The sequence below is a fragment of the Bubalus kerabau genome, chromosome 4, assembly GCF_029407905.1.
Source record: "Bubalus kerabau isolate K-KA32 ecotype Philippines breed swamp buffalo chromosome 4, PCC_UOA_SB_1v2, whole genome shotgun sequence".
Classification (NCBI taxonomy): domain Eukaryota; kingdom Metazoa; phylum Chordata; class Mammalia; order Artiodactyla; family Bovidae; genus Bubalus; species Bubalus kerabau.
This window is the reverse complement of record NC_073627.1, coordinates 172,368,545-172,394,504: the sequence shown is the minus strand read 5'-3', so window position 1 is coordinate 172,394,504 and position 25,960 is coordinate 172,368,545. Positions and strand designations below refer to the sequence as shown.

The 25,960-nt window shown below is 44.4% G+C and overlaps 1 protein-coding gene and 1 long non-coding RNA gene across 12 annotated transcripts in view; one reads left to right on the top strand and one right to left on the bottom strand.

Moving 5' to 3' along the window:
- The first annotated feature begins 2,739 nt into the window (after positions 1-2,739).
- WDR31 (WD repeat domain 31) overlaps positions 2,740-25,960 on the top strand; it is a 37,549-nt gene continuing 14,328 nt past the window's right edge. For 2 of the 11 annotated variants that reach the window (XM_055579393.1, XM_055579381.1), the window contains exons 1-8: positions 9,671-9,829; positions 13,888-14,015; positions 19,043-19,186; positions 19,611-19,743; positions 22,893-22,967; positions 23,880-24,024; positions 24,131-24,231; positions 25,371-25,438. In XM_055579393.1, coding sequence (XP_055435368.1) covers positions 19,071-19,186; positions 19,611-19,743; positions 22,893-22,967; positions 23,880-24,024; positions 24,131-24,231; positions 25,371-25,438 — 638 coding nt within the window. In that variant the 5' untranslated portion in view covers positions 9,671-9,829; positions 13,888-14,015; positions 19,043-19,070. Of the gene's footprint in view, positions 2,852-7,594; positions 8,061-9,473; positions 9,643-9,669; positions 9,830-12,718; positions 12,851-13,887; positions 14,016-19,042; positions 19,187-19,610; positions 19,744-22,892; positions 22,968-23,879; positions 24,025-24,130; positions 24,232-25,370; positions 25,439-25,960 lie in introns of those variants that run through there. The other 9 variants (XM_055579385.1, XM_055579384.1, XM_055579383.1 and 6 more) reach the window with 9 other exon arrangements.
- Positions 15,238-25,711, bottom strand: LOC129650675 (uncharacterized). Its single transcript, XR_008713924.1, has 3 exons — positions 25,500-25,711; positions 18,986-19,148; positions 15,238-16,271 (listed from the first exon to the last, which is right to left on the bottom strand). It is a non-coding gene; the product is annotated as an uncharacterized LOC129650675 (long non-coding RNA).

The window sequence follows — 25,960 nt, the reverse complement described above, 5'->3', positions numbered from 1 at the left end:
AGCTACTTTTAACCAAGTAGCTTAAAGCTGGGAGAAGGCAATGGCACCCCACTCCAATACTCTTGCCTGGAAAATCCCATGGATGGAGGAGCCTGGTGCCCTGCAGTCCATGGGGTCACCAGGAGTCGGACACGACTGAGGGACTTCACTTTCCCTTTTCACTTTCATGCATTGGAGAAGGAAATGGCAACCCACTCCAGTGTTCGTGCCTGGAGAATCCCAGGGACGGGGGAGCCTGGTGGGCTGCTGTCTATGGGGTCGCACAGAGTCGGACACGACTGAAGCGACTTAGCAGCAGCAGCAGCTTAAAACTAGATTCTGGTGTCAGGCTGTCTGAGCTCAAATCCCATTTAGCTGTTTATTGGCTGAGGACCTTCCAGGGTCTCACTTGTAAAACGGGGGTTATGTGGGTAACTACCTCACCGACTTGTGCTGAGGATTAAATGAGTTAAAACACAAAACAGTATCTTAAGTGCAGACGGTGGTTGCAATTGCTAAGCGCCTGCTAATAGTACAAGCAAAGTGCTACTATGATCCCCATTTTTATGGAGGTTAAGGATCTTGCCCAGGGCTCACAGTTATTATTTTGGTAGCAATATGACTGGAACTCAAGCAGTTGGACTTGCGGTCAATATGATTAATATTTTCTAAATTGCATACCAAGGCCCATCTGTGTTAGGCTGATTTCCCCAAAGTCGTTATATCCAAGCTTTCTTAATTTGAAAAAAAAAAATGTTTAACTAGTATTGAAAAAAGTAATGCATCTTAACTTAAGGAAATAGAATGTGCAGATAAGCACCTGGATGAAAAAATCCATCCCTAGAAGGAACTACTGCTAATAATACCTGAGCTATCTTGGAGCTTTTTTCCTTAGGATTTGATAAAGGAATTTAAGGCCAAATTGAACCCTCTGCAGGGGATACAGACCGATCTTCCTGGGCGCACAGGCAGAGTACAGGCAACTTCCCAACCCCCAAATTCCACTTTAGGAGGTCCTGTCAGGGGACTGAGGGGGAGAAATCAGCCAAAGGCAGAAGGGGCAGTCCTTGGGTGACAAACGGTATTCTGAGTCCAGCAACTGAACACTTGTAAGAACAAAATCCTAAAGAGGCACATCACTATATCCTGCTTCACACTGGGGCTCAGGCACTTTGACCCCGAGGCCCCTCTAAGCCACAGCTTTATGAAGAAAAGAGAATCCTTCCTTTCTGTCAGCCCCTGAGGCTCCAGCCCCAGAGCTGCACAGCTTGCAGTTTACAGCTATGGAAAGTTGGTCAGATTATTTAGTGCTTCAGTTATCTCATCTCTAAAATGGGGGCGATAATACTATCTATCCCTGAGGGCTGCTTCAAGAATTAAATGAGATATTATCTGCAGAGTGCTTAGCTTGGGTGTATGGCATACCCTAGGAGTTAATGTTTTACTATGCATGTGAGGATCTGTAAATACACTTGTAGCAAGTTTTCAAAATGTAAATTTTGTGAGGTTATTTGGCTAAAGGGGTGTAGTATTGCTGGCATCAAAAGAAGTTTGTAGTGCATCTCAGTGGAAGGGTGAAAGCCTCATCATAGTATTTCTGGGATTATACTTCTGGGGACGGAGACAGAAATGGGCTACCATAGACATGGTGGTTAGAATTTTTTGTTGTTATTCTAAGGGCTAAAGGAGGGGAGGACTATTGAATCATATGGTAAGAGCAAAGAAAACAGAAGGAGGTGATTTTGTCTGAAGGAAAGAGACTGGGGAGAACAGCAGGAGGAAGAAGGGGTTGAGGCCCTTAGGGAAAGTGGGGCCCATTTGTTGGGTGTGGCCCTAGAGCTATGGTGGCCCTAGGAGGGCTGTAGGTGGGAAAACAGAGACAGACTTCCCAGAAGAGCTCCCAGGCAGAGAGACTAGAAAGTGCAAGGGGCTTAGGTGGGAATGGATTTACTTTTATAAAATTGGGGTCATCTGTTCCACCCCTCAGGGGCTAAGCTGGACTGGAACTGGAGGATCAACCCCTTCCCTTAATGCATATGAGGCCCTGCCCAACAACACTTGTCCCCAAGAAGCCTGACTGCTAAGTCACTTCAGTCGTGTCCGACTCTGTACGACTCCATGGACTGCAGCCCACCAGGCTCCTCCGTCCATGGGATTTTCCAGGCAAGAGTACTGGAGTGGGGTGCCATTGCCTTCTCCCAAGAAGCCTAAGGATACTCATCCCCCAAGTCGTGGCTCTCAAGCTTTATCAGACCACAGAATCACCTGAGGTGGTCAGGGAAGAGGAGTGGTTAAGCAGACAGGCTTCCCAGGGAGATTCTCATTTACAAGTCTGAAACTAAGATACAAATGAGCCCTCTGAGCACTCCTAGAAACACTACCCTGAGGCTGTGGTGACCTATTGGTATGTGGTCTCCAACCAAGAAGGGGCGGAGACTAGCATCAAAGAAAGAAAGTGAAAAAGAAAGGAAGAGAAAGAAAGGAAGAGAGGGGGGAGAGAAAGTAGGAAACATTGCTTCTAGTAAGGGTGTTTAGGTTGTTTCAGTGACATATGCATGTACAGGTGTGAGCACTGGAGATTGAATATATTTTTCTGAGAATCATGATCAAAAAAGTTTGAAAGCTGCCCCTCTAAGGTGACATTTGGAGCCTTGGTGGGAGTATGGGGGAGGGGAGTGCTGAACTTGAACTTTAGGGCTTGCAGAGGCAGGACATGGTGAGCTAGGGACAGAGAAGAATGTAACCTTTGTTACATTTTAGTCATTTAACAGATTTATGGAGCACCTTCCTATGTGCCAGGCTGTGCTTAAGACAGAGGATACGACTGTAAAGAAGAACAAAGTCTACGCTCCCAGACGAATAAAACAAATGGGTATGTAATATAATGTCGGTAAGTGGTAAGAGGGACGAAAAGGACTCACAGATCACAGGAAAGAAGGCTTGATGGAGGTGCTGATATAGAAAGGATGCAGGAGGAGGTCTCTTGGAGACCTGGAACTGTGTCCTAGATAAAGACAGCAAGCAAACTGTGAGAGTATCTGGGGAAGAAACTTTTCAGGCAGAGGGATGAGCAAGGGCAAAATTTCTTTTTATGCCATGAATTCTGCTCTCTGCCCTTGCCAAAGAACTGTACACTTGTTACTGCTTGTACACTGTACAACTTGTTGCTGAAGGAGGAAACAGACAGAACAGGCTCCATCTTGAAAGCAGGACTCCATCTTGGGCCGGAATTGTGGACTTTGAGCTATATGCCCAGTATTTATGGAAACGACACACCAACTGGAAAACCAGACCCCACCCCCCCACACCACCTCCACCCTCCACCCCGTGATGGAAGAGCCCCAGGGCTTGTATCCAGACTCTCCATCACCTGAAAGAATACACCAATTATCTGTGTAACCAAATAGAATCATAAATTCTATTACGCTTATTGGGGTATGACCACAGGCCTATTGATAATTGTCCACTGTTAACTACCTAGGCTTAAGGCATACGAATCATGGGTTAACTTTGATTGTATCTTTCTTTTCCTTTGTTCAGACTAGTTTCAGGGAATCTGGGGATGTGGGTTTGAACATGTACACTTAGAGTATATAAGGTTTTCACAAAAACTGGTCGGGGTCCTTGGCTAAAAGGAGACTCTGCCTTGGGCCCGCCAGTGTAATAAACTGCATTGTCCTTCTGAGTGAGTTTGTTTCCCGGAACGCATGGCTACATTACCGCTCTGCTCACGGAGGACTGGCTAATAAGTCTACAGATGAGGTGTTGAAGCAAGGAATATGACTTTATTCAGAAAGCCAGCAGACCAAGAAGATGGCAGAATAATGTATGAAAATAACCATCATCTCGAGGTCTGGATGCCAGGTTCTTTTGCAGATGGGAGTAAGGGTGAGGAGGTAAAGTAAAAAAAAGACCATTAGTCTTACAAATATCTCCTGGAATAGCTAGCCTAGGGTAGGGGATGTGTTAATATCTTCCTTCCTGTTCAGTTCAGTTCAGTTCAGTTCAGTCGCTCAGTCGTGTCCATCTCTTTGCGACCCCATGAACCGCAACACGCCAGGCCTGCCTGTCCATCACCAACTCCCAGAATCCACCCAAACCCATATTCATCGAGTCGGTGATGTCATCCAACCATCTCATCCTCTGTCGTCCCCTTCTCCTCCTGCCCTCAATCTTTCCCAGCATCAGGGTCTTTTCCAATGAGTCAGCTCTTTGCATCAGGTGGCCAAAGTATTAGAGTTCAGCTTCAACATCAGTCCTTCCAATGAACACCCAGGACTGATCTCCTTTAGGATGGACTGTTTGGATCTCCTTGCAGTCCAACAGACTCTCAAGAGTCTTCTCCAACACCACAGTTCAAAAGCATCAATTCTTCAGCGCTCAGCTTTCTTTATAGTCCAACTCTCACATCCATACATGACCACTGGAAGAACCATAGCCTTGACTAGATGGACCTTTGTTGACAAAGTAATGTCTCTGCTTTTTAATATGCTGTCTAGGTTGGTCATAACTTTTCTTCCAAGGAGCAAGTGTCTTTTAATTTCATGGCTGCAATCACCATCTGCAGTGATTTTGGAACCCAGAAAAATAAAGTCAGCCACTGTTTCCACTGTTTCCCCATCTATTTGCCATGAAATGATAAGACCAGATGCCATGTTTTCTGAATGTTGAACTTTAAGCCAACTTTTTCACTCTCTTCTTTCACTTTCATCAAGATGCTCTTTAGTTCTTCTTCACTTTCTGCCATAAGGGTAGTGTCATCTGCATATCTGAGGCTATTGATATTTCTCCCAGCAATCTTGATTCCAGCTTGTGCTTCCTCCAGCCCAGCGTTTCTCATGATGTACTCTGCATATAAGCTAAATAAGCAGGGTGACAATATACAGCCTTGATGTACTCCTTTTCCTATTTGGAACCAGTCTGTTGTTCCACGTACAGTTCTAACTGTTGCTTCCTGACCTGGATACAGGTTTCTCAAGAGGCAGGTCAGGTGGTCTGGTATTCCTTCCCTGTAGCCATCCACAAATGGACAGGGTCCTAAACAAAGGCATTTTGGTTTAACATTCAGGCAGAGGGGAGGGTTCCTGAAGCAGGCCATTGTGTATGTGTTAGTCGCTCAGTTGTGTCCAACTCTTTTCGACACCATGGACTGTAACCCACCAGGCTCCTCTGTCCATGGAATTCTCCAAGCAAGAATACTGCAGTGGGTAGCCATTCCCTTCTCCAGGGGATCTTCCCAACCCAGGGATCAAACCTGGGTCTCCTGCATTGCAGGCAGATTCTTTACCATCTGAGTCACCAGGGAAGCCCTTCCATTAGGTATGGACAATTTAATTTTAGTGAACAAAAGCCACAGGAAGCAAAGGTTAAACTAAAATAAACAGATCCAATATGGAGTCAGTTCTTCCCTGTAACAAATTTACATTCTGAAATGGCACCACAAGTATATTTTACAGATTCCCACACACATGATAAAATTTTCATTAGCTCCTACAATATGACATAGGTGGGAATGTGTTTATTTTTATAAAATTGGGATTATCTGTACATTCTGCTCTGTAATCTGACTTTTCACTTGTTTATGATGTTTGGTTTTGGTCTTTTTTTTTTTTTTAACTTTTTAGTAGTGAACATTTGAGAAAATTCTGTTGAAAAGGACTATCCCCGGCCTTTACTACCCCTCAGGCCTGCTCTTTAGTGGTGGCCCTTGTCTGCCTGCCTGTCTCTGATGTCAGGCCTGGAAATTATCTGACTGGGGCTTGCATGGTTTACAGGAGTGGCAAGAAGTCTTTCAGCACTGTGGCTTCTTTTCTCCTGTGATGTATTCACAGCATAACCAGTCTCAACTGTCACCTTTAAGAGGGGCTAGGCCGTCTGCTGAATGACAGCCTCAGACCACATAGCTGCCGTGTGGTGAAGCCTAGGCCGCTGAGCAGAGAGAGTCTTCTCCACTTTGGCCAGACAAGATCCAAGAAGAGACTGGGTGAGACCAGGGCTTGTCTCCAGAAGGCTCTCAGGATCAGCCCACTTCAGAGGAATGACAGTATCAAACTAGACAAGCAGGAGAGAATACTGCTAAGGCAGTAAAAAGCCAAGAACTAGGTTTATATCAATATGTATATAAGGCAGAATTAGAGGCACTGGTTTCATTACACTAAGGGGCGAAAAGGTCAGGGGTAAAAGGCAGTATGTGAATTTGCCTTACTTACACCCACAGCATTCTATGTTGTGTCCTAATTGGCTGTCCATGACTGACTTCCACTCTCATTTTTTTATTCAAAAATACTCAGTGATTAAAAAAAGAAAGAAAGAAATACAACCATGGGAAAAATCACCATAAAGGATCACCTCCATCCTTAAATGCATCAGTATTTGGCAGGTGAGAAGTGAATATAATGACCAGAAGTGGCTGTTTAAAAAGAAAAAAAGGAAAAAAATACAACCAAGGCAAAAATATTCCATGAGCATAACTGAGCTCCCCAATACTATAGCCACAAAAACATAGTACCATGGGTACTAAAATTTAAAGTTAAAATTAAATTGTAAAATCAACTCTACTTCAATACAAAATTTAAAAAAATTTTAATGTTATTCACAGGAAAGAAAAAGTGGTTCAAAATAATAGTTTGTCTAGTGCCTATCTCATCGGAGAAGGCAATGGCACCCCACTCCAGTACTCTTGCCTGGAAAGTCCCATGGACAGAGGAGCCTGGAAGGTCCCTGAGGGTCGGACACAACTGAGCGACTTCACTTTCCCTTTTCACTTTCATGCATTGGAGAAGGAAATGGCAACCCACTCCAGTGTTCTTGCCTGGAGAATCCCAGGGACGGGGGAGCCTGGTGGGCTGCCGTCTATGGGGTCGCACAGAGTCGGACACGACTGAAACGACTTAGCAGCAGTAGCAGCAGCAAATAGTCAACGCTATACCTTCTTTTTCTCTAAAGAAAAAAAAGTGTTTCACAGCCCAACAGATTCTAAGAAACAACAGGGCAGGAAAAAAATCCTGACAATTACTCTTAAATACCAAGATCTTAAAGCTCAGGGTCTGGCTTTCTAATGAACAGACCCACCCAGAAGAAGCACCCCCACCACACACACAGTTAGAATTAAATACAATTTAAAAATCAGTTCTTCACTTAAACTAGCCACATTTCAGGTGCTCAATAACCACAAGTGGCCGGGGACTAGGAGATGGTAGAGAGAAGATACAGAACACTACCATCATAGTAGAATGTTTTATTGCAGCACTATGCTAGACGCTGTGTTAACACAGCAATCGATCCAGGTGGGATCTATCAGCCACTGCCCACATGGAACTCCCAATCAAGTGAGAAAGACAAGAAAATGAAAAATCATGCTAGATGGTGGAAAGTGTGGGGGTTTTGCAAGCACAAAGGAAAGATGGCTAACTCAGGCTGGAGGAAGAGAGGTATGGTGGGGAAGACTGTGGGCAGAGAGGGAGATGGCCTTTAAGCTGAGGATAGTGAGGCAGAGACAGGTGATCAATGTAAGGACTGTGGACAGAGGGAACACCTGTGCAAGGATTCACAAGTGACAGCTGAATAAGCCAGGGAGCTGCAAGTGGCTTCAACCACTGAAGCATATAGTATGGGTGGTAGAGGTGGATGCTGAGATTCAAAGATAAAGTATATTCCAAACCTTACAGAACCTGATGAAGGAATTTGGATATTAGTTATCTTTTGTGTATAATAAACCATCCCAAAGCTTAGTGGCTTAAACAGCTGTTTATTTGCTCACAGTTCTTGGGGTGGCAAATTGGGCTGAGCCCAACGGGGCTGTTTTTCTGATGTTTTTCTGGTTGATCTAAAATAGCCTCACTCAGGGATGTCCCTGGTGGTTCAATGGCTAAGACTTTGCATTGCCAAGGTAGAGGGCACAAGTTCGGTTCTTGGTCAGATAACTAAGATCCCACATGCCGTGCAGTGCACAGAAAAAAAATTTTTTTTAATTAAAATAGTCTCAGTCATACAGCTGGCATTTGGTGCTATCTATTGGTTGGGCCGTGTGTGTTAAACAGGCTAGCTTGGGCTTCTTCCTGTGGTGGCAATATTTCAAGAAGGTGAGAGCAGAAACTACTTGGCATTTGAGGCATGAACTCACCAGACAAGTTCAAGGCCAGCTCTGATAGGAGAAGCTACAAAGAACTTGTGGCCATTTTTAATCTATCACACTGGGATGATGTTGGCCTAAAGCAGGGTGGTGGGTATAGAGAAGCGGAGAGATTTTTATTTTTTGGATATTTAGGAGTCAGAATTGAGAAGTCTTGGGGATTGTTCTGGAACACAGAGGAGAGGGTGAAATTACAAATGACTCCTGGATCCTTTGGCTTAGGTGATTGATGAATGGTGGTGCCCAGTACTCAGAAAAGAGGAAGAACAGGTTTGGGGGGAAGATAGTTTCCAGTGTGAGTCATGTCAAGGATTAAATGTCATCTAGGTGGAAGTAGGCAGGAAGCAGGTGGATATGCAGATCGAAGGAGAAGTCTGGCTAGAGATACCAGTTTGGGAATCTCTGGTGCCTTCGGCCTAAGGCAGCTTCCAGGGGGTCTGCAAACTCAGAGCTGGAACATATTACCAGGCAGGGAGGGACCTGGTAAGTCAACTCTGTAGCCGCGCTAAGCCTAACCTAGTATCCCAGGCAAAGTAATCAGTCTCTCCTGGTTGAAAGTTGCCAGGCTGTTATGAGAAACAGGGGTGAAGTTTCTAGGCAGAGTCCTTGGCTCTGAACTAAGATTAATGTTGTAAATGGCAAGAAGGTAGATCCCAGCTCCTGTCAGGAGGAAATCTCCTAACAACAGACCACTAACTGATAAAGTAATGAATGTATCGTCACTGAGGGAGCATTAACAGAGGCTAGAGAAACTGTGATGCAGAGGCTTGGAGGGGATTCCCTCTCTGGGTCCAATGATAGACCTCCATGTCCAGCCCTGACACTCTATGAAGGTAAATTTCCCTCACCATCTCAACTTCTGATCCTACAGATACCTAACTTTCAGAAACTCCACGAGTCTTCATTGAAGGCAGTTTTGCTGGGAGATCAGCACTGCAGGAGGCACCTATTAGGGTGCAAAAGAAATGTTGACTAGGGTCCTTGCCGTTTATTCATTTGTTTATTCATTCAACACACATTCAACCAGCCGCTAGCAAATCCTGTGCTCTGTACTAGGAACAGAGAGATGACAAGACTCTAATCTAGAAGGAATTCAACTGCAACCACAAAAACTGTCTTGTAGCTGCTGTTAGTTTCTAGAACCGTCTTCCCAATGGATCTCAAGAAGTACTCCAGGGTCTCCTTGCTATGGTGTTGGGCTGTCAAGGTTTGATGAAAGAAAGAAAGAAAGGAATGGGGGTGTCTGAGACCTGGAGAAATGTACAAGGGAGGGATCTCTGCCTTAGCGGAATAAGGGAAAACTCCTAAGAAATAAAGCAACATCCCTATCTGAATGAATAGTTAAAAAGAAGACATTTATTAAGTGCTTTCTCAGTGGCTATTACAGTGATACATGGTTTCCTTGTTTTATACAGATTCTCTGGCATTGGTGATCTTGAACACATTAATCCTATTTTCTGGAACCTTGACCATGCACTGTTGCAGTAAGAAGGCGGCGGGGCGTTCTCGGCTCAACCCCCGAGAGACGTCAGGTGAGCGGAACCCGGGTTCGGTGGCTGGCGAGGGCGCCCGGAGGGTTTTCGCAGGACTCCAGACCTAGCGACGCGCACTTCGTTGCTAAGGGCGGAGGCGCCGGAGGCTGCGGAGCCTGGAGGCTGTGGACGCCGTCGGGTTCGGCGTCCTAGTTGGGCCTCAGCTCCCGGCCCGGCCGGCCCGCCGGTGGGTATGGAGCCCGAGGCGGGAGGAAAGGGCGCAGCTGATGGGAGGGGAAGTGGGAACCCTCGCGCTCTCCGAGCCGAAGCCGCCTGACTGGCCAAAGCGGGGAGGGCGTTCCCGGGGCCCGCCTTGGGTTGGGTGGCCTTACATCCAGTCTTGGGTGAACACCCCTCCATCCATTCCCACCCCCCACCCCCCACCCACCTCAGCTTCATCAAAAATAAGCTTTGGCCAAACGCTTAGAAGAGGCGCAGGGCATTTGTGTGATCTGAAAGGAAAAACTGCACAGAGTTTGTCCCCACAATTTGGGGCAACCTTGGGAGTTCTGACGTAGTGCTGATTCCCTAAATGATCTTGGGCAAGACCCTCTTATTCTCTGAGACGCTCTTTCCCCTACCTGTACCATTAGAAGGTCATATCGGACCATTTCCTACTTGCTTCTACCTGTGGTTTTGTTTCTGTTTGAGCTTTGGTTTTAGATTCCTTGGTCTTCCAGAGTGTAGTTTAGATAAGTGCAGAAGGAGATTTGGGGAGAAGGAGGGGGATATGAAATCATCATTTACATGAACAGTGGACCAGTAGTCCAGCTGAATAAGATCCAGTGCCCCAGCTTCACCCCTTTGTGACCTTTGGAAATGGAAAAAAGTGAAAGTGTTAGTCACTCTTTGTGACCCAGTTGACTGCCGCCCAAGCTCCTCTGTCTGTGGAATTCTCCAGGCAAGAAGACTGGATGGAGTGTGTTGTCGTTCCCTTCTCCAGGGGATCTAACTGACCCTGGGATCAAACCCGGGTCTTGTGCATTGCAGGCAGATTCCTTACCATCTGAGTCTCCAGTCCCAGTTTCTTTATGGAAAGTGACAGGTGGAAATATTCTGGAGTGTACCAAGGAATGTTGCACTGGAAAGTTAAAAGAGAATTCTCTGAATTATGCTTAGAGTGACCATTGAGGGGCTTTCCTGGCAATTCAGTGGTTAAGGTTTCATGCTTCCACTGCAGGGGGCACAGGCTGGATCCCTGGTGAGGGTACTAAGATCCCACATGATCCACAGTGAGGCCAAAAAATTAAATAAGATAAAAATTTAAAAATAGAGTGACCACTGAGGATCTTAAAGGCCTTTGGAGAGTAGCTTGGGGCAGAAATGAGTTCTAGGATTCAGATTTAGGCCTGATTTGACCTGGAATCAAGTCCTCTATGTGGAACGGGTCAGAGTAACTGCTACCTGGAAAATCTGTTATTGGACAGTGGTAAACGACCCGAATATTGTTGGGGGCTTCCCAGGTGGCACTAGTAGTAAAGAACCCGCTTGCCAATTCAGGAGACATAAGAGACATGCCTTTGATCCCTGGGTTGGAAAGATCTTCTGGAGGAGGGCATAGCAACCCACTCCAGTATTCTTGCCTGGAGAATCCCATGGATTGAGGAGCCTTGTGGGCTATGGTCCACAGGGTTGCAGAGTCAAACACACCTGAAGCAATTTAGCATGTATGCACATATTGTTGCTGCTGCTGCTGCTGCTAAGTCACTTCAGTCGTGTCTGACTCTGCGCGACCCCAGAGACAGCGGCCCACCAGACTCCCCCGTCCCTGGGATTCTCCAGGCAAGAACACTGGAGTGGGTTGCCATTTCCTTCTCCAACGCATGAAAGTGAAAAGTGAAAGTGAAGTCACTCAGTCGTGTCCGACTCTTAGCGACCCCATGGACTGCAGCCCACCAGGCTCCTCTGTGCATGGGATTTTCCAGGCAAGAGTACTGGAGTGGGGTGCCATTGCCTTCTCTGCACATATTGTTAGGTCCTTAAAAAAAGCTTGCCAAGCAGACTCTCCCACCTTAGTATTCCATTCATTCATTCAAGAGATATTTGCCTTGCATCTGTTTTCCTAGGCCATGCTTAAAGCGCCAATACAAAAATGAATAAGACATTTTCCTTCCTCTCAAGTATACTGCAGGTTCACAATATAAACTATGGCAGATAACTTGAATAGTGTTTTCATTTCTTAGTCTACAGCAACATGGACATTATCCAAGTACATATATTTTGTTCTCAAGGTTTTAAATCGCCTTGCTATATCATATCTGGGCTTCCCGGGTGGTGCAGTGGTAAAGCATCCTCCTGCAATGCAGAAGGCACAAGAGACGCAGATTCAGTCCCTGGGGCAGGAAGATTCCCCCAGAGAAGGATGGCAACCCACTCCAGTATTCTTGACTGGAAAATTCCATGGACAGAGGAGCCTGGCGAGCTACAGTCAGTGGGGATGCAAAGAGTCAGACACAACTGAGCGAGTGGGAGCATCCTTTCCTTTCATATAATATCTAACATAATGAATTCTTAGCCTTAGTGTGATCAGTCACTCTGGTCAGGAGACATAATTGGCTTCAGTTTAATATACTCCAGACTCACTTTCACATGTGTATATTCTCTGTGTATATTTGTAATGTATGTTTAATATCTGTGTATTAAGAGTAGAATTAATAATAGTGAAAATTGCCGCTTTTAGCATTGCTATCTCTGTCAATCCAGTAACCATTCTGGTAGTCATCATTTGTTACTAACAATCTGCAGCTCGAACCAAGAGTTTGAAATGCACTAGTTTTTGCAGAGAGGGAGTGTAGTAAGCTGGTAGGGAGCAAAGCCCCTGGAGCCCAAATGCCTATACTCAGGTTTCAGCTAGGACACTTACTTGCAACTTATGTGTAAACTTGGGCAAGTAATTTAACATCTCTGTGCCTGACTTTTCTCATCTGCAAAATGAAGATAGTAACGTCTATCTCAGAGGCTTGTGGAATAGATTAAATGAGTTAAATATAAAGCGTTTAAAAAAGTCCTTGGCATATTTTGTGCTGTTTTAAAAAATATTTATTTATATATTTGTTTGGATTTCCCAGGTGGCTCAGTGGAAAAGAATCCCCCTGTGATGCAGGAGACTTGCGTTTGGTCCCTGGGTCAGGAAGATCCCCTGGAGGAGGATGGCAACCCACTCTAGTATTCTTGCCTGGAAAATCCCATGGACAGAGGAGCCTAGCAGGTTGAAGTCCATGGGGTCACAAAGAGTCGGACCCAACCTAGCTACTAACCAAGAGCAACAGCAAATTTATTTGGTTGCTCTGGGTCTTAGTTTTAGCACACGGGATCTTTAGTTGCAGTGTGTGAGATCTGGTTCCCTGACCAGGGGTGGAATCCTGGCCCTCTGCATTGAGAGCTTGGAGTCTTAGTCATTGGACCACCAGAGATGTCCCTAAGTGCTATTTTTAATCTTCACAGAAGCTGAATGATAGAGTTATTATCCTATTTTACACATAGGAAACTGAGACTTAGAGAGGTTCAGGAACTTGCCCTAGACTGAACGAAGCAGAACTATAATTCAGACGTAGGCCTCATTTCAAGGCTAATGCGCCTAATGAAATATTATTCTGACTATTTTGTGCTGCTCTTAGTAATTAGAATAAGATCAATCAATAATTAGAGTTTATCTGAATTCTTAAAATTTAGTTGTTAAAATGCTGTAAAGCTGTTTCTTCTTTGTAGATGTTTATAGTGGAAATTCTGGGCTAGAAGTCAAGAGCTCTACCTAGTTAGAATTTTGAGCAAATGATGTTTCTGCTCATATTCTGAAGATCTTTAAATAAAGAGTTTATATGTGATGATTTTGAGAAACTGTTTCTACTTAAAGTAATATTTTAAAAATTCATACTTAAAGTATTATTTTAAACAGGAGAATTTGACTTTCTCACAAAAACAGTAAGCTTGGAAGTAAGCAGTCACTCCTGAAGATTTTTGATAAATGAAAATATTACTATGAGTAAAATAAAAATATTTAATGATGAGTTTAAATATATCCTGTTTTGCATATTTAAAAATAGTTGTATAATTAACATTATGGTATAGTTTCCCTAAGTATTGGAAATGTGCAAGTTATAAAATCTTTGAATTTTGCAAGATAAATCTTTGTGAGGGGAAATGACACTTAACAATCTCTTTAACAGTTTCTTATTTACCTTGTAAATCTCCTTTCAGTACAAACATGGTTAGAGAAGAGATTAATTGTCTTTTCACTAATTACAGAGATTAAGAAGTGGCTGCCTGAACTATTTTCCAAAGGATAGCTTTACAAAGCAGCAGCTTACCAAGTTTACAAAGTTTACAACTTTACAAATACGGCAGTTCACCAAGAAGATCCCACTGGTTTGGGCGTAAGTAATTCTAAAGATTTTCTTTTCCGTAGATTGTCCCATGAATATGCTTCAGATAGGAAGTATGGCTCTCAGAAGATACCAGCTAAAAATCCAATCAGTTTTAAGCAGAGTCAATCCATTTATAGCATCAGTGACCTAGATCTGTGGGTGGCATCTGTCCTTAGTTTGATGGCAGTGTTAAAAAATGGGTTAGGTTGGCAAATAGGAAGCCCTGCAATCTCTTATCTAACTACAGCAGTACAACACTGCAAGCTTTTTGAAAACTATCCTGGAATTTTTCCTGGGGACAAATTTGTGGTAACTGAAAAACTAGGTTCCCCTCTTGCTGAGTGTCAAGACCAAAAATACACAGCCAAGCCAAAGAGCAGAAGAAAGGATTTACAACTTGCAGCAAGTTGGGAGAACATGGATACTTGCCTAAACTGTGTCTCTCGGAACAGCAAAACTGGAGAAGTTTTAAGATAAGAGTGCACGCATATATATGAAAGGGCTCAGGTGGTGTATGCATATTCATAAGGGGCTTGAGTAGAGGAGAGTTCAGCATAAATTTGGGACACAGGTTGTCAGAGTCACAGCTTTAGTTGATTAAGTCACCAGGGTCAGCAGAGGTCAGCATCATCATTCCTTAAGTACTAGATAGTCTTGTGGTTCAGAGAAGGCAATGGCACCCCACTCCAGTACTCTTGCCTGGAAAACCCCATGGATGGGGGAGCCTGGTGGGCTACAGTCCATGGGGTCGCACAGAGTCGGACACAACTGAAGAGACTTAGCAGCAGCAGCAGTCTTGTGATTGAGTGTTTGAGGGGGTTTGGATCCTGCACTATAGCTCAAGAACGTGCCTCTTGCTATCCTGTACCTTCGAAACAGAACTGGGAGTCCTTTTTTAAAAATTTTAGACATTATCTAGTATTTCAGCTCTGATGGGTCTTTGTTGCTGCACGGGCTTTCTCTGCTTGTGGTGTGTGGGTTTCTCATTGCAGTCGCTTCTCTTGTTGCAGAGCACAGGCTCTATCGGGCTTCAATAGTCATGGCTCCCAGGCTCTAAAGCACAGGCTCAGTAGTTGTGATGCACAGGCTTAGCTGCTTTGTGGCATGTGGGATCTTCCTGGACCAAGGATCAAACCTGTGTTCCCTGCACTGGCAGGGGAATTCCTTACACCTGAGCCACCAGGGAAGCCAAAGAACTGGGAATTTTTACAATTGATTTATCATCTCCCTGGAGAAGGAAATGGCAACCCACTCCAGTATTCTTGCCTAGAAAATCCCATGGATCGAGGAGTCTGGGAGGCTACAGTCCATGGGGTTGCAAAGAATCGGACACGACGGAGTGACTTCACTTCATGTGGTCAAGAGCAAGCCTCTGGCCAGGCTTAGATCACAAAATGTCTAGGCCTATAATGGTTCTCTTATGTCAAAGAAGTTCCATCTGGTTCTCTTCCTCTGGGAACCCTCTGGTCTATCCGGCAACACTTGTGCTTGTTACAGAGAACCCTACATCATCTGAACTAGAAGAGCCCTTCAGTTCAGTTCAGTCGCTCAGTCGTGTCCAGCTCTTTGTGACCCCATTAACCACAGCACACCAGGCCTCCCTGTCCAACACCAACTCCCAGAGTTTACCCAAACCCATGTTCGTTGAGTCGATGATGCCATCCAACCATCTCATCCTCTGTCGTCCCCTTCTCCTCCTGCCCTCAGTCTTTCCCAGCATCAGGGTCTTTTCAAACGAGTCAGCTCTTCACATCAGGTGGCCAAAGGATTGGAGTTTCAGCTTCAACATCAGTCCTTCCAATGAACACCCAGGACTGATCTCCTTTAGGATGGACTGGTTGGATCTCCTTGCAGTCCAAGGGACTCTCAAGAGTCTTCTCCAACACCACAGTTCAAAAGCATCAATTCTTCGGCACTCAGCTTTCTTCACAGTCCAACTCTCACATCCAGAGCCCTTAGGTTTGTGGTTTCACAACACATGTGTTTGTCACATCGTGCAAGCCGCTTGAAGTACAGAGAAGGATATGAGAGTCCCTCGTCTTATGGAGCATACAGTCTGCTCGTAATCTTGGAGTCTGGTGTCCGTGTTTATGCATTAGAGGGGAGGCTGAGGCACAGTGTGGAGGATGGAGGAGCTCTATGACACATGACACACGTGAGACGAGGAAAGCCTGGCACCAGGGCCCAGAGCTCTTGATGCCACTCACCGTGTTCTTTCCACTGCATTTGCTTCTGTCCCTTGTCAACTTAAAGAATATTCACCACCTAAAAGTTGAGAGTTACGTTTTATTCGGTAGGAATTTTTAGGACTTCATGCTCGGGAGGCGACATCTCAAGTAATCCCAAGAGAACTATTCCAAGGAGGCGAGGGGGTGAGCTCAGATATATAGGAGTTTTGCAATAAAGGGCAGGTAGTCTGAACATCAAAAAATTATTGTTAATTAAAGAAAACCGCACACACAAACAAACAACAAAAAAAAGAAAACCAGATGCATCAAGTTAGGGAGTTTAGCACTTTTCTATGTATGGGAAGATGCAAGAGTCTGGGCTCACTGCAATCATGCCTTTGATCTGCAGGATACTTTTCATATCCTGAATTTCCTCAGGATTCACCAGCTCACCGTAGTCTGTGGCTGCAACTCCTGATGACTGTGACATCCTTTGTTTCCTGATATGGCAGGAAATAGTCTATTTCTCACTGGTTACCTGTTCTTTTCAGGATGTCAGTTCTGGCAGCTTTCAAATGTAGGCTGAAATTCTTCTGGAAGGCTGTGGTGGGTTTTTTGTTGTTTTTAAGTGTTTTGTTTTTGTTTTCATCTATTTTGTTCAAGTATAGTTGATTTACAATGTTGTGTTTATTTCTGCTGTACAGTAAATCGATTGTTATACATGTATATGCACGTATTCTTTTTCATTCTGGTTTATCACAGAATGTCGACTGTAGTTCCCTGTGTGATACAGCAGGACCTTGTTGTTCATCCATTCTGTATATCATCGTTTGCACCTGCTAGTCCCGAACTCCCAGTCCATTGCTCCCCCTCGCCCCCTTGGCAGCCCCAAGTCTGTTCTCTGTGTCTGTCAGTCTATTTCTGTTTTGTAGGTAGGCTCATTTGTGTCATATTTTAGATTCTGTGTATAAGTGACAACATATGGGATCACTTCCTCTTTCTGACTTACTTCACTAAGTGTGATCATCTCTAGTTGCATTCACACTGATGCAGATGGCATTATTTCATTCATTTTTATGGCTGAGTAATATTCCATTGTGTGTATATGTACTACATCTTCTTTATGCATTCATATGTCAGTGGGCATTTAGGTTGTTTTTATCTTGGCCATTATAAATAAATAGTGCTGCCATGAACATTAGGGTACACCTATATTTTCAAATTATGGTTTTCTTCATATATATGCCCAGGAATGGAATTGCAGGATCACATGGCAACTCTATTTTTATTTTTTTGAGGGACCTCCATAGAGTGGAAAACTGTGGGGTTTTTTTAAAGGTAATGAATGATATGGGACTTCCCTGGTGGTCCAATGGTTAAGACTCTAAGCTTCCACTACAGGGAGCCTGGGTTTGATCCCTGGTCCAGAAACTAGGATCATGCATGGAGAATACTTGGTGAGTTTTAGCTGCTATTTCTCATTATAGACTATTCTTCCTAGAACTAGGTAGGCTCATCATTCCCATAAGAAACTCATCTCCTAGAATTTCTTCAAGCAGAGCCCTGGAAGAGATGGCGACTTGGTACTCCCACCTCTGCCACTCTCACTCCCACTCCCACCTCTGTCCCTCTGCCATCTCAGGGGACAGCTAATTGAGTAGCAGATGAACGTTACCCAGAGTAGCTGAGACTATGTCCTAGTCATGTGCCTTCAGTCCCATCAGACGTCCACACTGGCCACATATTCTGATCTTGACATTAAAACCGAGATATTAAAAAATATTTACATATTAACTCTTTTAAAAATAATAAACCTTATTGCATGTAAACATAAATAATTTTATGAAAAATAAATATACTTTTGAAAACACACAAAAATGTTTGATTGGAAGAGAACGGTATTGTTTTACATTTTTGCAAATCTCTTTACTGTTTGGCTTAAACAGAAGAAAGTTGGATTCTCATGTCTGCTTCTGCATTCAGTCTATTGCAGTATGTTGTTTGCATTGTAGTGTGAGCAGAAAGTCAGGACTCGCATGGAGACGTAGTTGGGAGAAGGATTTCACAGACCCCCTGCAAGGGTCTCAGGAACCCCCAGCAGTCCTGAGATCACACTGTGAGACCTGCCGGTCAGGTCATTACCTGTACTGTCTCATTTAGTGTCACTGTCTCCCACGCCTCATTCTTATTACAGAATAACCTCATGACCCTGGAAAGTATTTAATAGCAGTCCCACAGGCTAGGAAGGTTATGGACTTTTAGAATAACTAAAGCTGTTTCGCAAGAAGCTTACTGGTATAGATTGGGTTTTTTTTTGGCCTTGCCTCAAAACTTATGGGATCTCAATAAGTGAAAGCGCTAAATCCTAACCAGTGGACCACCAGGGAATTCCCAGTACTTCATTCCTTTTAATGGCTGAAAAATGTTCCACGGTATGCATAAACCACATTTTGTTTATTCATCCATTGATGGACACTTGGGTTGTTGTTAGCTTTTGACTGTTGTGAACAGTGCTGCTCTGAACATACATGTTTAAATTTTGGATTGAACACCTGTTTTTGATTCTTTGGACTATATACCCAGGAGTAGAATTGTTGGATCACATAGTGATTCTATATTTGACTTACTGGGGAGCATCTTAATATTTTTAAAGTTAGTTTTGTTTTTGTTTATCTGCAAATGCTGTATGGTGGGATGTTGCCTTCCCAGGGCTATAAGAGTGTGAGGCAGGGAAAGGAGGAAAACCAAATGCCTACAGTTAGTCTTTTTTTTTTTTTAAAAAAAAAAAAGGTTTTAGCATAACCATAATACCTGTCGTTCTTGTGCCTCCCAGAGTTAACAGTGTGTATTCTTCCTTTTACCAAACAGGGAACACAACTTCCAGCAGCCCCAAGGGATGCTGCTACTCAGGTGCCATCTGAAACGAGCTCTTCCCCAGAAGGTCTCGTGCAGGTTCTGTGCAGTGATGGGGAAACTGCAGAGCAAATTCAAACACAGCACTTACAAATACAGGTATAGCAGTCTGCCCTCGGGTGGGATCCCCCGTTTTGTGCCCCATGACAATTCTTTCCTATAGAAAGAGAAGGCCCGGAGCCATCGTTGATGCCCTCCCTGAACAGTCAGTTTGGTCTGTTTCCTTTTGGATAAGAAACATCTTAGTTGCTAGTGCCTACAGCCCCATGGCGAGGGGTCCCACATCTTTGGGAATCATCTCTAGAGCAAGCAAAGACTCTGGGTTTCTTCCCTTATCAGACCCCAGTCATGCACTCCTGAGCATTTACAGAGTTAATCATGCCATCCTGGTGACATCGGTGTGTCTCCTTTCTCTACTCCCTTTCTGTCTTTCTCCTCAGCCTGGCCTTGTGGTCCACACTCTCTTCCCCTTGCTCCACTGTGCACCCTACACTGTGGGGCTCATTTTCCATCCTCTCTTTAGCAGGCCTGATGGATTTATCGAAGAGAAGATTCAAACTAAAGCCTTTCAAGAGTATAGCCCAGCTCATGTGGATACCGTCTCTGTTGTTGCTGCTCTGAACTCAGACCTCTGTGTTTCCGGAGGAAAAGATAAGGTGGGATTTGCAGTGCTTCCCAGGGAACCAGCTTATTGCAGAGAAAGGCAGATGTTTGGAAAGGAAGTGCTGGCTTTTCATTTCCGGCAGCAGGGTTGAATAGTGTAAAAATATGCGCTTTAGAGTTAAAAAGACTGGGTTTAAATTCCTAGTCTGCCGCTTCCTGTTACTTTGGGCAAGTCTTTTCATTTTCTTGAGCTTCAGGCTCCTTACCTATTAAATGCGGGTAGTAATGCCAACCACCCAGGATAGTTGTGAGGATTAAATGGGAATACCCTCAGCACTCTGTAAGACCACCCACATGCTTTTTATAAATGACAAGTATTACTCCAGCCTATCCATTTTTACATCTGCATGCACACAGGAGTTATTTATCAGCAAAAGGAAAGTTCTAGTCTCTTTTATGCATCTCTTTTGCCAAAATATCTACCAATACTTCGAGACTGCTCCCATTTTCAGTGTAAATCTGGTTGCTATATCTCCCTCGTATTTGGATCTGTCATAGCACTCAGACCTAGGCTCTTGGTAGCAGAAATGCTGATTCTTTCATAACAAATAATGCCTCTAATCTTCAATAGCCATTTAGAATCTTCAGATTCCATTTTCATACCGTATTTCACTGATTCTAAGATGTGCATGTTTCCATATTTTAACACCTCTGAAATCAGGATGCATCTAGAAATTGATAATAATATCATTTAATTGGCAGCATTTTGTTTTAACATCTAGACATATGAAATTATATTTCTATGATCCTCACCTGTGAGGGGTAGACAGTGCAAGGATTAGCCTCTCTGTTTTGCAGGTTGGGAAACTGGGATTTAACTAGGTCATAGTACTGAACTACAGAGAGTAGGCCAGAGAATGCTTCTGAATCCTGTTTAGGGGATAAATACAACAAAATACTAAAATGTATTCCTGGAAAAAGGATGGGAAGACAATTTTCATAATGATTCTCTCTGGCAGATGGGATTATGGATGAGATTTTTTGAAATTAAAAAACAAAGTATGGGGACTTCCCTAGTGACCCAGCGGCTAAGACTCTATGCTCATAACGCAGGGCCCGGGTGCGAGCCCTGGCCTGTGAACTAGACCCCACGCGCTGCGACTAAGGCTCCTGTGTGCTGCAGTGAGGATTGAAGATCTCACACGCCTCGACCAAGACATGTCGCAGCCAAATGAATAAATAAATATTAAAAAAGTACACAATCTGTTTCACAACAGTGTAAATATACTTTTATTTTTTTGGCCATGCCACATGGCGTGTGAGATCTTAGTTCGCCAGTTCAGTTCAGTCCAGTCACTCAGTTGTGTCCGACTCTTTGCAACCCCATGGACTGCAGCACGCCAGGCCTCCCTGTCCATCACCAACTCCTGGAGTTACCCAAACTCATGTCCATTGGGTCGGTGATGCCATCCAACCATCTCATCTTCTGTCGTCCCCTTCTCCCACCTTCAATCTTTCCCAGCATCAGGGTCTTTTCAAATGAGTCAGTTCTTTGCATCAGGTGGCCAAAGTATTGGAGTTTCAGCTTCAACATCAGCACTTCCAATGAGTGTTCAGGACTGATCTCCTTTAGGATGGACTGGGTGGATCTCCCTGCAGTCCAAGGGACTCTCAAGAGTCTTCTCCAACACCACAGTTCAAAAGCATCAGTTCTTTGGTGCTCAGCTTTCTTTATAGTCCAACTCTCACATGCATACATGACTACTAGAAAAACCATAGCTTTGACTATACAGACCTTTGTTGGCAAAGTAATGTCTCTACTTTTGAATATGCTATCTAGGTTGGTCATAACTTTTCTTCCAAGGAGCAAGTGTCTTTGAATTTCATGGCTGCAGTCACCATCTGCAGTGATTTTGGAGCCCCAAAAATAAAGTCTGACACTGTTTCCCCATCTATTTGCCATGAAGTGATGGGACCAGATGCCATGATCTTAGTCTTCTGAATGTTGAATTTTAAGTCAACTTTTTCACTCTCCTCTTTCACTTTCATCAAGAGGCTCTTCAGTTCCTCTTTGCTTTCTGCCATAAGGGTGGTGTCATCTGCATATCTGAGGTTGTTGATATTTCTCCTGGCAATCTTGATTCCAGCTTGTGCTTCCTCCAGCCCAGCATTTCTCATGATGTACTCTGCATATAAGTTAAAAAAGCAGGGTGACAATATATAGCCTTGACATACTCCTTTCCCGATTTGGAACCAGTTTGTTGTTCATGTCCAGTTCTAACTGTTGCTTCCTGACCTGCATACAGATTTCTCAGGAGGCTGGTCAGGTGGTCTGGTATTCCCATGTCTTTAAGAATTTTTACAGTTTGTTGTGATCCACACAGTCAAAGGCTTTGGCATAGTCAATAAAGCAGAAGTAGATGTTTTTCTGGAACTCTTCTTGATTTTTCAGTGTTCCAGTGGATGTTGGCAATTTGATCTCTAGTTCCTCTGCCTTTTCTAAAACCAGCTTGAACATCTGGAAGTTCACAGTTCACATACTGTTGAAGCTTGGCTTGGAGAATTTTGAGCATTACTTTGCTAGCGTGTGACATGAGTACAATTGTGCAGTAGTTTGAGCATTCCTTGGCATTGCCTTTCTTTGGGATTGGAATGAAAATTGACCTTTTCCAGTCCTGTGGCCACTGCTGAGTTTTCCAAATTTGCTGGCATATTGAATGCAGCACTTTCACAGCATCATCTTTTAGGATTTGAAATAGCCAGGGATCAAACCCATGCCCCCTGCACTGGAAGTGCAGAATCATAACCCCTGGACCACCAGGGAATTCCCTGAATATACTTTTAACACTACTAAATTGTACATCTAAAAATGATTAAGATGGTAAATTTTTTTTAAGTAGGGAAAAAAAATCGAATCCCATGTAGATTTTCCTTCAGCATCTACACCCAGAACCTCAACCTAAACCAGATGCCCCTGGGGAGTGTTATCCCAAACCCATAATTAAGGCCCAGACGCTTCCGTGGAGTGGCCCAGTGGCTCTGGAAGAGACAGAGAGCTCAAACTTGGGGAGCATGAGGAGCGACACTACAATAAAACCTTGGTAGAAATGGAGAAATTAGGTAGAGAACAAGATAAAGGCTTGTAGTTTCAGCTAAACAAAAAAAATCAATTAAACTGAAATATTCTACTGACTCTCTGCAGACAGCTGTGGCCTATAACTGGAGAACTGGAAATGTGGTGAAAAGGTTCAAAGGACATGAGCGAGAAATCACCAAGGTAATTGTCATACGATTAGCATCACGAGGAAATTTGGAATTGAATAAAGGAACACCTGTAGCTCTCGGTAGTAAGAGTGGTTGAATATTTCAGTGTTAAGGAAAAATGCAGAGGTTTCATTTGACGTCACCGTGTGAAGCCCCACTCACACCAGAGCAAACCATTCACTCAGCTATAGTTACAGGTATAGTAGACACAGTTTTTGTTTCATCATTAAGCCCTTCCCAGCTAGCGCTAACCCACCTGCCAGTGCAGGAGATGTAAGAGACATGAGTTTGATCCCTGGGTTGGGAAGATCCCCTGGAAGAGGGCATGGCAACCTACTCCAGTATTCTTGCCTGGAGAATCCCAGGGACAGAGGAGCCTGGTGGGCTACGGTCCATAGTGTTGCAAAGAGTTGGACACGACTGATCGATTTAGCACATAGCACAGCACAAGTAGTAAATAGAGAACAGCTGAGATTAACTCCCCCTGCCCTGTCCTAACTCACCAGGGTCATGTATCGAAGCCTTACTAAGTGTTTAGGTAAGAAAATGACAAACTCTCCATACTGAGGAAACTTTTAGTCTAGTTGGGGAAATTTTTTAAAAGCCAGAAACAGTTAAATAATTAATTGTTAAAGAGCATGACAGAGTAGGCTGAGATTCCAGCAAAAATGATGGAGAATGTCAGATTATGTAACTCCCCTGAGGTCCACCTACATGAACCAAAAATTGAGAAGCAAACTCCACCGTAATGAGACAGTATCAGCGACAGCCACAGAGCACAGACCTGCCAGATACAGTGCATTTTGAACCAGCCTGAGAGCAAACACCAGGTTCTAGCACTTTTATCTCCAGGCTTTTTCCATTTTTAACGTCCAAACAAGCACACTAGAGCTGTCTTTTTTTTTTTTTTTTTTTTTTTGAGCAGATAGCGTGTATTTACAAATCAAGCCAGTTCTTCAGCGCCTCTCGCGATAAGATGGTCATGATGTGGGACTTGCAGAGCTCCTCACAGCCGAGACAGCAGTTTTCTGGCCACACCATGGTGGTCACTGGACTGACAGTGAGTCCAGGTGAGGTTAAACCAACGTCTTCCCAACACCAATACTGTGGTACTTTTCTGAAAAGCCCTGTCCCAAGTCCGTCTCATGGACCATCTTCTTGCCATTGTTCCCTAAGATTCATCACAACTGTGTACCGGCTCCCGTGACAACACCCTGCTCTTGTGGGATGTGGGGACTGGACAGTGTGCAGAGAGAGCTTCAGTCTCCAGGAACCTGGTACGAACTCAAACTTGGTCCAGAGGAGGGCAACAGAAGGGAGCCTGGGGTGAGGAAGAGCCTAGGAGAGAGACATGGAGACTGCATGACCAGGCCTTAGAGTCTTGGGTCCTAATTACTGCTCACGCCTAACTAAGGTCTTCTGCTCCAGAGAACAACTCCACTAGTTTATATTGGAGTTTTAAATGGTGTCTTCACTTATGCCTTCAAAACATAGTTATTCCATATCTTCTGTGGGCCAGGCACTGTGCTAGAAGCAGGATTAGTGGCCCAGGGCTTGGTTCCTGGCCTCCAGAAGCTCACAGTTTATGCTTATCATGTGTTCAGTATATGTAACATTATGCAGAGAAATAAGCATGATCTTTTGCTATTTGTATAATTTGATTTGCTTATGAAGACCAGTGTTTGCCAGTAGCAGACTGATGTCAACTCTACTGCCTATGAGGTTAGTCATACCTGGGTTTAAAGCATGGATACATCACTTTTTAGCTGTATTAACCCAAGAAAGTTACTAGAAGTCTCGGTGTCTTCATTTATAAAATGGGGAGAACTATATCACCCGACATGGCAGTGTCCTTTAGTGGTTTTCGGACATTAGTCACGTGATCTTTTCGAGTTTTGAAGACAACTGCCAGTGGCAAGATGTGCTCGCCCTGTGCCCTCCGCATTTGTACAGGTTGCTGGAAGAAGTGAAAACCGTGTTACCTCGGGTTGTTTTGAAAACTGTTTCATGCCTATCCAGCAGGGGGCTGCAGGGATAAAGGGAAACACGGACACGCTTCCTGAACCCGAGGAGGCCTCAAGTTAGGGTTTCATCAGTCCCACTTGAAAGCAGAGGCCGCTCTCCTTAGCTGCCACTCGGCCAGCGGTGTTTGGGTTTCAGACACTCTGAGAGTGCTGCGTGCATTTCGAGGCTCACGCCTGGTCCAGGTGCTTCTGTTGCTGCTGATAACTTAGGAGCTGCAGCTTGAGCATGACCGGTGGGCCTCTGCACCACATAAAATCCCTCTTAAGTCAGATGTGCTAGGCTCAGCATCCTTGAGAAGTAATGACAGGGCTGCTCTTTAGTGACATTTACAGAAATTACAGCGGAGAAATGGCATGGTGTGGAGAAGTTTTGAAACTTTTGCTTTTTCCAGGTCACTCACTTGTGCTGGGTCCCCCGAGAACCGTACATACTCCAGACCTCCGAGGATAAAACCATCAGGTGGGCTTACTGAGCAGCAGTGCAGGTGTTTCTGGTGGAGGTCTGTGGCTCCCGCGCTTACCTGGCTCGTCCTGCTCTGCTTCTCCGCGTTGCTGTGCCTTGCCCAGGGCCTTCCCCTCCTCTGCACTTTGCCAGTGCTGGTGTCTCTCTGATCTGGCCCCGCGGATCACCTGGATAGAGGTTAAATGGCAGGAGGTCAGCTTGTTCTGGCTGGTTTTTAGAAGCAGCTGATTCTGCCAGCCCTGACTGTGGGAACGTGTTCAGATTAAACTCAGGGTCAGTTGCTTGCTTGTCCCACCCCTTAAAGTGGCCCTTACTGGGCTCCAGGTGTTCTCAATCACCCAGCCCTCAGAATCACCATCAGGGAAGTCAAATGAAGTAAATCCTTCTTAGACTAGAAAGCATGACCAGAAACATTGGATCTCAAGAGATTCTTCTTAGAAAATGGTAGGAAGAAGATAAAGAAGTAAAATTGAGACAAGAGGTAAAACAAAACGGTCCCGAGTTGACCCCATGAATCAG